The 10,983-nt window shown below is 46.2% G+C and overlaps 2 protein-coding genes across 2 annotated transcripts; one reads left to right on the forward strand and one right to left on the reverse strand.

The window, feature by feature from the left end:
• Positions 1 to 387: 387 nt before the first annotated feature.
• LOC121837742 (myb/SANT-like DNA-binding domain-containing protein 1) lies at positions 388 to 1,814 on the forward strand. The gene is made up of 2 exons (XM_042293536.1): positions 388 to 985; positions 1,664 to 1,814. The coding sequence occupies exons 1-2, from the start codon at positions 585 to 587 to the stop codon at positions 1,812 to 1,814; spliced, it is 552 nt and encodes a 183-aa protein (XP_042149470.1). The 5' UTR covers positions 388 to 584.
• Positions 1,815 to 3,099: 1,285 nt separating this feature from the next.
• Positions 3,100 to 5,854, reverse strand: LOC121837743 (protein ANTAGONIST OF LIKE HETEROCHROMATIN PROTEIN 1-like). The gene is made up of 2 exons (XM_042293537.1): positions 5,190 to 5,854; positions 3,100 to 4,679 (listed from the first exon to the last, which is right to left on the reverse strand). The coding sequence occupies exons 1-2, from the start codon at positions 5,852 to 5,854 to the stop codon at positions 4,061 to 4,063; spliced, it is 1,284 nt and encodes a 427-aa protein (XP_042149471.1). The 3' UTR covers positions 3,100 to 4,060.
• Positions 5,855 to 10,983: the final 5,129 nt, after the last annotated feature.

The raw sequence follows: 10,983 nt of genomic DNA on the forward strand, positions 1-10,983 counted from the left end.
CCCATCCGGAGATGCAATTTATGGGGCGGCACTTATTCCGCACTGGCCAGGCGCACTTTATTTTGGGCGACAAGAAAGATAAAAGTTTATTTCATTCTCTCCCGTCAAGAAATATGGTCCAGGCATAGGCAAATCCTGAACAGCCTCAAACTGCCTGGTCGAATGGGTCCTTCATATTGCGGGAGACTGTACATCCAGCTGCATAACTGTAAGGAGGGAAAGTACGCGAGCGAGCTGGCTAGGAAACATCATTGAAAGAAAACCTGAGACTAGGACAAATAAAAATTGGGGGGACACTTATACCCCATTCACACGTGCGGTATAAAGGTACCTTTAGCATAGGCCCCTATTCTAAAGGGAGATGGAGTTCGTAATCACACGGCGCACAAAGGTCCCTTTCGCTAAAGGAGCCTTAAGAATAAACGGAGCTCGCAGACCTCCCTTTACAGCTACAGGGAGTAGCCTCGGACCCAGGAACTCCAATAAAAAAAGTCTAGCATATACGCTTCTGCTTCGTTTATTGCACTTTAATAAAAGAATATTTGCAAGGCAAAAATTATAAAGTAAACGTGAGCACAAACCTGATGAAAGATGGTAGTACCAAATTTATACTCGCGATAGCGGGCAGCAGCGGTGGCACGAACGCAATGGCGGCTGTACCAGCTTTTCGTGCTCCGAGTAGCGACGAGGAGTCGTCCGCTTCGCCTGCCCAGAGCATTTTTGTGACCATGATTTCGCCTGGTGGACCAGTGAACTTGGGTGCAAGCACTAGCGGCACCAGTGGGAAAGGCCCTCGAGTTCACTGGTCCGAGGCGGAAACATGGTCACTAATCCGACTCTGGGAGGACAACATCGGCGAACTCCGGCGTCAAAGGAGGAACGCCGGAGTTTACGAGACCATACGCCTCGGTCTGGAGAGGCTGTCCATCGACAAGACACGGAAACAAGTGAGCGATAAGATCGACAACCTCAACCAGACATACAGGTAAGCCAGTTTTGAGGTTGCTGCTCACCTGTGCCCTCTCGCCGACTCTCGGAGCCCGCTCGCCGAGCTTAAACTTGACGAAATGCGGTATTTGATGTCGCTGCGACAAATAGTAAGTAAATTAATCGTTTTGATCAGCACGACCTAATTTAGCGGTAATGTTCGAGTGTGTCGCCTCAGTGTCTACGAGGCAAAATGCTGACCTATGGGTCCCCAGTGGTGGGTTAAAATCTCGGCCGAGGTGTCAACCATTGGACGCGGAAGGCTCTTGCCTTCACCTCAACAGATCCCCAGCTTTTAGTCCTCCTCTTGGATGTATCATATGTCCTTCGTGGGTTTGGCACGCAGGCCCTGAGAAATAACGTTTTTTTACTATTTGCATTGACAATCCCTGAAACAACACACACACACACAAAAAAGGCAATTCACAGAACGTGACAAGGGCTCTTGGTTCACCTGTTCCAATTCTAGTTGCAGCCAAAATACATTGCCAACCCCCTTGGTTAAGACTGAATTTTCCACAAAATATTTCGGTCCACGTTTGTGTATGGCTGGATTCACAGTGGAAAAAAGGAAATGCAGGTGAAATATTGTACCCAGGTGACAGCAAGCCCCATTCAGTTGCTTAATACGTAGGAACACTTTTTATATATATATATATATATTTCTTGTTTACAGGACGAAGAAAAAAAACCAGACAACTGGATCTGGGAAGGTGACCTGGCCCTACTTTTATGATCTGCATAGATTCCTTGGGGGCCTGCCGATTAACGACCCAAGCTTAGTGGACGACTCACTACCTGGAGATGCTTTGCAGGTATTGCACTGATCTCATATGCTTTAAAAAAAAAATGGCTCACAATTTTTTTACCCGTTTTGGTTTCAGGTGGGCTCTCTGTTGGAATATTAAGGGCCCAAGAAAAGATTTTCTCTTTCATTAAATAATACTAAGAAATAATGACGTTGATAACGTGCATTAATTTCTTCCTACATGCAAAAAAATACACGAGCAGCCTTCGCCTATTCAACTCGCAGCCAGAATAAGTGACTACATGACCTGGCTGGCGTTTATATGCCGCCAATGTTTATCATAGCCACGCACTGGGGTTTGCAAAGCACAGGGCATGTGCTGAGCTCCAGACGTTGTTAGAGTTTGACTGCTTTCATCATTCTTGGATTGAAAACGAGTCGCTGCCCAGTGCTTGCTGAGGCTTTCATTGTTACAAGCTTAGGTTGAGTTGTCTCCAATCGTCATCACGAGGTGCACCCCGAGGGTACATCCAAATTGTGGTTCCCACGACACATTGTCAAGCTTTTCAAAGCAGACTGAAAAAATTGTCCACTTTTATTCTTGGAATTGCTACGTAACAACACAATTTCTGGAGTCATGACTTGTCGTTCGAGTATCCTTAGGTCATGCTAGGGACAGTATAATAATAATAATAATAATCCTTTATTTGTATAATGCCCCAGAACAACCTATTGGTTACAGTGTGGTGGCACATAAAAAGTTTAAAAAGAGAAAAAAAAAGAACACCTAAAACAGTACACAATCTCAAGCCCCCCCCCCCCCCCCCCCCCCGACATATGCTCTCGAAATTAAAACATTTCACAATCATAAACCAAAAATATGCATATCAAGTAGTCGTTAGAACGCAGCAAAATTTAAAAATATGTCTACATGAATCGGAAAGTCATTTAAACAAATTTGCATTCTAGCCAAAGGTGACGGTCTCGTTTGGATAGATCTATAAAACACGCTTGAGTTTCTAACGACTCGGGCCGGTACATGAAAGTTCAAAGACGATACAAGATTGCTATCAATTTGGCCGTGAACCATTTTGTATAAAAATATAATGTCACGAGCAATCCTTCTTTTTGAAAGGTTCTGGAGTGAAAGTTCTTTAAGAAGGTATTCATAATCAAAATATCTATCGTAAACAAGGCGTATAAATCGCTTCTGGACTCTTTCTATCCGTGCAGCGTCGGTCGTTGTTAGCGAATTCCACACTGAACTACAAAACTCAAGTTTAACTCGTACAAGGGAACAAAACAATCGAACTACGCACATTATATTTGAAAAATCATGCGACCAAACGTGATATCATCCCCATTGTTCTAAAGGCAGAAGCAACAATTTGTGTAACATGATATGAAAAGGTAAGATTATTAAGGTAAGATTAGTATTCTTGCACAAAGTGAAAAACATTCAAACCAAATATCGTTGCATAATCCTCTTTAAGTTATGCATGTATCTTTAAGTCATGGGCCCTTCTGATGAGCACTCATTGGTTTTTATCAGGAACCTGAAGACATCTCTCCTGAGGAGTCACAGGAGACGGTGGATCCTCCTGAAGAACTTGCAGTGGAACCACAACAGAAAAAAAAAAAAAGTCTTCCTGCAAACAGGCAGACCTCGTCATGTTGGTCCTCGAGGAGCAGAGGGCGCAGAGACAAGAACTTCGAGAAGCGAGGGAAAGAACTCACAGGGACCGGCAGCGCCAGTTCGCAATCATGCAGGAATCGAATGACCTGCAGCGAGAGTTCCTCCAGTTCCTAAAATCGAAAGCTCAAAAGTAAAAAAGTAAATGCTAAGAAATAGCCTCCTTTTTATTTGAGTTTGGGTTCCAAGCATTGGCATGCAATGCTTGCTTTGATCGTTGTTCGGCCTTAAACCCAATTGCAGACGTTTTGATCAAGGCGGGACAAACACAAATTGTTTGGGATAAACGTCAGACCCACTAGTATTTTCTAAAGGTTCGAGTGAGTTGATGATGAAATGTGGGTACAATACTATTATCCTAAAGATGTGCATCACATGCGACTACACCAAAATTCAGTAAAATACCTTTCTTTCAAAGAGACACATCAATATCGGCAATCATGGTAGAAAAAAAAAGATTGGTTCCTTGCTTATTACTACACCTGTGGAGAATTAGGACACTTGTTTGTAGGGATGTCGTGAACCTGACAAGGTTCAGCTTTCTTGAACTTTCTATGCAAAGTTCGACTGAGGTGAAACATCCTAAATGCAAGCACAGTTTGCCTGCCAGGGAAAGGTCAACGCTGAACAAATTACAGTGCCTCTGCTGAAGCTTGGTTGCGCTTGGGGGGTGGGTTAGCACCAAAATAGGCAACAAGTGCAGTGCGCACCGCAGTGCCACTGTCCGTCTTGGCCTTGGTTTTGCGGCTCGGCTGCTCCAGCTTGTCATCCTCCTCCACTTTCCGGGCGTCCTGGATCCACTGCTTGTCCGCACTGTCGTTGAGCGTCTCGCAGACGTTGTGCAGTATGCAGCACGCTCGGACGACGGCGTTGACATTGTCGATGCGAACCTCCATTCGCTTGAGGACGATTCTGAATCGAGCTTTCAAACGCCCAAACGCATTCTCCACAACACGCCTGGCCTTGGAGAGGGCGTAGTTGAAGTCGCCTTCGTCCTGAGGGTGATTTAAACTGTGGGGGAAGGGCTTCATTAGGTTCCTGGTGAGGGGGAATGCCTGATCACAAAGGACGATAGGTGGTATTTCTGTGCCACCAATGGTTCTTGGCACAGCCACCTGGTAGTCCTCGAGCAGACGCCCCAACGGGGATCGCCCATACACATTGGCATCGTGGCACTTGCCAGGGGAGCCCACGCTGATGTACCGAAAAAGGTACCTGTGGTCCACCAACGCCAACAGGATGACGCTGTACCTAAAACAAAGTGACCACATGTTAGCAAGGAACAGCAGCAGTACTGCATGCAACAGATCTAGCTAAATTGTGTGCTCCTGAAATTGCAACTTTTTGTTCAAGAGAGCCTCTCAAGCACAGGCAGCGAAATTGACACAGCCATCATGGGTGCCCGACACCCACGGGCAACTTTCTGTGGCTATTAAGTCTGTAAGGAGAGGGTGCGTTCATCATTTCGCACATGCTTTCCTCCTCCCTTCGTTTCAACACACAAAGTTGTCCGCGAGTGCAGTGACATCATGTCTGTAATGCTGAAGAAAACGAGAATGGTCCCTGGTGTAACTGCACCAGCGTATATTTTTGGTTTATCCGTATGTTTGAGGCACGAATTATTAAAATTGCTTAGTTTTTCCAAGGACCAAATTGCACTGAACGGCCCAGCATTGCTCGCGCGAAAGCATTCATAACCCCGTAATTTTATATGAAATGAGCAAAGTTACCCCGAGAAAACGAGTGTCACTGTTTGCTCACCAGCCTTTGTAATTGCGGTAGTCGACAGCCGAGTCTTTCGGCGGCGACACGGGCAGGTGGCAGCCGTCAAGAGCACCGATGGCGTTGGGGAATCCCAGGACTGCCTGGAATTCGCGCATGTGGTGCTCGAGGTCCTCGTTCCTAACCATCGAAACCGTTCTGGCCTCCAGTTCCTGAATTACAACGTCGCAGAACTCGCGGTAGCTCTCGTTTACCACCGATTGTCCCACAGCGAAAACGTGGCCGATTGTCCGTTCCTCCGCCGTGGAGCAGAGCCTGTACAGGCTTATGGCTACTCTTTTTTCCACTGTGATCGCAGTTTTCATGGCTGTGTCTTGCCGTTGCATCGACGAGCGGCAGACGTCCACGAGGTACTGGAAGGTGGTTGAGGACACACGAAAGCAGGCACGAAAGTGTTGTTCGCCCAGCCTAGGCAGCGTCTCCTCAAACCACCTCCCCGACCGAACGTACATTGCCCTCTCGCGAGGGATCCTCGTGAACCGTTGAGCCAAAAGAGCGGCGACAGTGAAGTTCGTCGCCACAAGCTGCTCCTCGAGTTCGTCCGCTGCCTCTTCGGTGGCTTGAATGCTTTCCTCAAGCTGATTAAATTCGATCCGCCGCTGATGCAGCGACCACAAAATGCCCATGCAATCGTCATCGTCCATCGCAAGACGCTCGTCGCCGTCAGTCACTTCCATCAGTTTTCGATCACCGGACCACGTTTCGCACCTGCAACTCGACCACTCGACCTGCCTCGACCGCGTACCTCTTTTGGATTTGGATTCGATAACAGCTAGACATTCTAAAGAAAAGATTTTTTACCTCCACCATGCAATAAAATTAAAACAAAATTATTAATTGGTTTTAAAACGATATATTCTGCTTCTAATAAAGTAATGCATGTGTCTCAAACCTGTTTAGACAAAATATTATATATTGCTCGTTCGCCCCTCGGTTTAGCCTGGCTATCCCCGGTGCAGTAAACATCAACCTTAAACCCTCCGTTTATTTGCCGTGTGATCACGAACGCCGTTTAATACAGGTACCTTTAGCTAAGGGACCTAAGCTACAGGTCCTTTAGCAGCCCGTGTGAATGGGGTATTAGTCTCCGCCTTAAGTGTATGACGCGATATGTATGACGCGCAAGGCCGGGTCGTCAGCGCAGGGGTGGAGGAGGGCGGAAGAGCAGGGGAGGCGGAGGGAGGAAGGAAAGGGGGTGGGGGTTGGGGAATGGAGGGCTTGGAAGGGGGTGGATGAGGGGAGGGGAGCTGGGGAGGGGGCCCTCCCAAAGGGTCACGCCGCCGCCGACTGCTTCTAAGGGAGGGCAAGAGGTGGAGGGCAGGGGAAAGGAGTGGGGGTCAGATAGGAGTAGTGGAGGAGGGGATGGGAGGTGGACGGGTAAGGGGAGGGGGATCCCATTCAACACCCGGGTCACGTGACCCGAGTGTTCAGAGAAAGGAGGGGCCCGCCCACGAGGTCACGCCGGATGCCGTGACCCCGGTAACTCGACACGGGTCACGTGGCCTACGAAGTCACGCCGGACGCCGACTACTACTACGCCGGCTTTTCCGCTGAACGGGAGCCTTACGCTATCGCGTGAAATAACTCCCAGTCTCAGGTTTTCTTACAAGAACTTGCCTAGACCGATGATACTTCAGTCATTTTACCGCCCAAGCATTAATATGCTGTGTTTTTTTTTTAGAAGTGCACTTGAGAGGGCTTTTCTCCTGGCTTATGCGCTTCTCGTGTATGCCTTTTCTTTTTTACTGGTAACCTACGGAACAAAACAAGTTTCCATCGATCTGTGATAATCCATAATGAAGGGTGTACACTTTTCCGACTGTTATATATATGTATATAACTGAGAAGAAAAACCCTTAGTTAAAACAGCAACAACGGACGATTTATTCTTTGACGTTTCGGCCGGAGTCCGATCTTCGTCAGGAAGGCCGGACTCTCTGACGAAGGCCGGACTCCGGCCGAAACGTCGACGAATGAATCGTCCGTTGTTGCTGTTTTAGCTAAGGGTTTTTTCTTCTCAGTTATATACCCACGCCTTCGGCCTCCCGCCATCATGCCCGTTGTATATATATCTATATCTATATCTATACCTATATATATATATTTATTTATTTATTTATTTATTCATCCTGTTGGCCCACAGGCCGTAATGTATATATATATATATATATATATTACGGCTTCATTTTTGCGCTTATATAAATGTATTTTGTTGTTATTTTGGTATATTAATATTTGAAATGTACAAAAACGTAAAGGCTCAAATTTTGTGTTTAGATTTAAAAAAATTCTTGTAAAGGTTTTTTTTTTTTTTTTTTGTGCAAACGCTTTTTGAAATACGCCACCTGGTCTGTTTGAAACGTAATTAAACAGATCTTGAAGCACAATGATATTTGTTTTGGTGCATGTCCACTTTTTTTATTAACAGTTTAGTATCTCTACAAAAAATAAATAAATTTGTCACGCAAAATGTTAGAGTAAAACATTTTCCGCGTAACGTTATACGACCGTTATACGAATGACCGATATAGGACTGAGCGTGGCACGACATAAAGGTTCCGGCAAATTTTGTTTTTATAGCAAAAAAAAAACAAAACAAAGAAACCTCACACTCAAATGTAATATTTTTTCCTCCCTAGAAAGTATCCCTGTTTTGTCGCTGCAAGTTATTTCTCCTCGAGAAATTTCCAAACAAATACCACATAAAGGATCCTTCACACCACTCACAAATCAAGAAGGTGCACATTTTTTGTTTATTTATTCATGAACTGATGAAATTTAGGTTTTAACCAAGGGTGAACAGCTCTTGTGGTGAGACTTTCCCGGAAACGTGTTAAACAGTCTGCATGCCTAAAAATTGAATGGCTGGCACAAGTGTTTACATAAAGTTGTATATATTTGCTTATACCACGGACATTCTGAATGGTCACACTTATTTATTTCTGAAATTAGTAAAATGTAAATACTTTAGGAACACCGGACTCTGAGATCATAGTATATATTGTAGTTGAGGTTGGTGTACGATTTGTTCAAAACAAAGCCATACAAGGTGACTTGATAAAACAAAAGTTCACGACTTAGAAACGTGTGTGGTAGTTAGCAGATACAAAAACAAATGCTGAAATTACCATAGTACGCAATTTAAACGTTTTTTCTTCTAAATTCATGGCCAAGAATCCGAGACATTCGGTTTAGTTCCATTCCGTGACGACATGTGGCGCCTAAGCCCCGAGCGAAATCACTTTTCCAATTTCCAATGTGCCTTCTGTTTCCGGCATCGCCAATATTATCTTTGAATCCGGAAAAAGACATCGTAATGAATAAGGGCATAGCACTGATAACACGCTCAAGACAACCTTGGAACCTCTCAAGGTCACTGCTGGGCGCGCCTAGCGCCCAGCTGTGACCTTGCTTGCTTCTCCCGCAGCCAATGTGCATTTTAAAGTGATAAGCTAACGCTCAAGTCTATTGCTCCATCGCTAAAAAGCCAAATTTAAACCGAAGAAAGTTAAAGCTATACTTCGTCTCACCTTAGCATGGACTGGCCCCAGAGGCTGCTCTAGCGCGAGACGGTAACCTTGATTGGCGTTCGCGCCACACGAGCCCTCGTGCAGCCGCCGAGGTGTCGTCGAAAGCAAATAGCTCGCGCTTTAGCACGCGACCAACAATAGCCCATGCTAAGGTTAGACGAAGTATTGAAGCGCGAGCCGAATCCGCTGCGTTTTCCTACCTCGCACCGGCGGTTGTGCATCGGACATAAGGTAAAACGATGCTAAAGTTGCTCTGTTTCAGGCTGGGCTTTCTCTTATCACTGGAGCCTGTTAGAGAGGGTCTTCCGGCTTAAGGCGCCTTGGCTCAGGCTAAACTTCGTCTCACCTCAGCATGGACTATTGTTAGCCATGCATACTAAAGGCGCGAGCCGTTTCCTTTGAATCACTCCTCGGTGGCTGCGCGAGCGCTAGGGCAGAGTACTTTAGTCGAGTTTGTCAAGGCTAGCCGCTCGCGCTTGCACAACCTTTTCAGTAGTACTTCGCAGTCTCACGCTAACATGGACTAACCACGGAGGCTGCGCTAGCGTGAGACGGCAGCCCTGACTGCGTAGAGTGGCATCCTCGCAGCACGAATGCTCGCGCAGCTGCCGAGGCGTCATCCAAAGTGATTACCCCGGGCTTTTATTTCGCGTGGTTGCTAAAAAGATACAATTATAGCTTTGGCCGTAATACGGTGGAATTTTCACGCCAGCTATTTATTTGTCTGTTTGTAAACAAGCTCATTATGGTGGGTGACAGCTCAAGAGTGCAGTGGAAGCTCCGCCTTCAGCGCGCGCTCCTTGCCTACCGCCGCGCTTTGGCTGCGCGTGCACACTTGTGCTATCAAGGCCACAAAGTTCGTGCTGGAAGTGGAGCTTCCACTGCACTCTTGAGCTGTCACAGACTATGGAGTCCACTATTGGCGAACCCCTGCGCGCTTCCGGATTCGAACTTCTTTCCGTTTTGTTCCACGTCATTTTGCTTCCTGTACAGCTCGCAAGTACAAGGGTCGTTTGATAAGTTTGGTAAATTTATACGATAAACAATTCAATGGATGACGCCATGGCTGGCAAGTGTCATTCTTCAAACTAACACAGACTAGCTTCCAGACGGGAGCGAAGCGCTGTTCATGTTTGACGGACGGTTGAAGCGAACACTGTAGCGCTTGCCACAACAACGGAAAAAAACAAAAAAAAACAGCCCTATGCAATGATCAAGCACGTTTGTTTTAAAAATGTTAACGTCCGCGTATCAAAACCGAGTTGCATGAAGTTCATGGGGACCCTTACTCAACGCTGAAGGCTGTTTAGTTCTGGGTTCATTGGATTAAACGAGGCAGAACGTTCCCTGAAGATGAAGCGCGCTCCGGACGCCGAGTTGAGGCCACCACGACGGATATTGTTGAATAAATGTATAATATATTAATTGGAGGACAGTCGAGTGAATGTGCACAAGACTGCTGAGACCATAGGCATCTCAAAATAACGTGTGCACAAAACCCTCTACAAAAAGCTGTGTGCGCGATGGGTACCAGCAGGTCCAGCACCACCTCCTAGATAACAAGGCCGTAGTGCTGATAATTTTTCGCCACAGAAGAAGGCCGATCGCGGGCCGTGATTGGACGCGAGGGCTGCGTCAGCGTCTCGTGTCTAATCAGAGAGACGGACGCAGCGCTCGTATCCAATCACCGCCCGCGATCGGCCTTCTTCTGTGACGAAAAATTATCAGCACTACGGCCTTGTGATCTAGGAGGTGTTGGTACCAGACTGTTCATTCACCAAGACAACGCGCTCTCCCACGAATTGACCGTTACAATGGCAAAATTGGAAGAATTGGGTTTCGAGTTGATTCTTCATCCACCCCATTCTTCTGATATGGCGTCGTCTGTTTTATCCGTGTTCCCGAACTTGAGAAATCTGACTCTGTCGGAAAAAGTTCTCATTAAATGAGAACGTCATTACTCGCGTCAGTTCATATTTTTCAGCCTTTGAAGACCTCTTTTTCTGAGAGAAAGAAAATTTAGAAACTCGCTGGACCAAGTGGATAGTCCTCAATGGGGACTATGTTTAAAAACGACATCAACCTTTTCTTCTAACAAAGCGTTTAACCAGCTTTTTTTTCCAAACTCATCAAACGACCCTTGTAGGCACGTTCATATAAAGGTACAACTCGGAACACAAAGCACGCTTTCACGCTTTCCATTAGAGATGGACAAATAAGCGCATTACCAGAAGTCTACTGGA

This window comes from Ixodes scapularis, unplaced genomic scaffold (assembly GCF_016920785.2).
Source record: "Ixodes scapularis isolate PalLabHiFi unplaced genomic scaffold, ASM1692078v2 PGA_scaffold4__175_contigs__length_147842914, whole genome shotgun sequence".
Taxonomy (NCBI): domain Eukaryota; kingdom Metazoa; phylum Arthropoda; class Arachnida; order Ixodida; family Ixodidae; genus Ixodes; species Ixodes scapularis.

Coding starts and splice junctions, on each gene's coding strand:
- LOC121837742 (XM_042293536.1), top strand. CDS start 585: ATGAAAGATGGTAGTACCAAATTTATACTCGCGATAGCGGGCAGCAGC. Junction 986..1,663: donor AACCTCAACCAGACATACAG/GTAAGCCAGTTT, acceptor TCTTGTTTACAG/GACGAAGAAAAAAAACCAGA.
- LOC121837743 (XM_042293537.1), bottom strand. CDS start 5,854: ATGGACGATGACGATTGCATGGGCATTTTGTGGTCGCTGCATCAGCGG. Junction 4,680..5,189: donor TACCGCAATTACAAAGGCTG/GTGAGCAAACAG, acceptor ACTTTGTTTTAG/GTACAGCGTCATCCTGTTGG.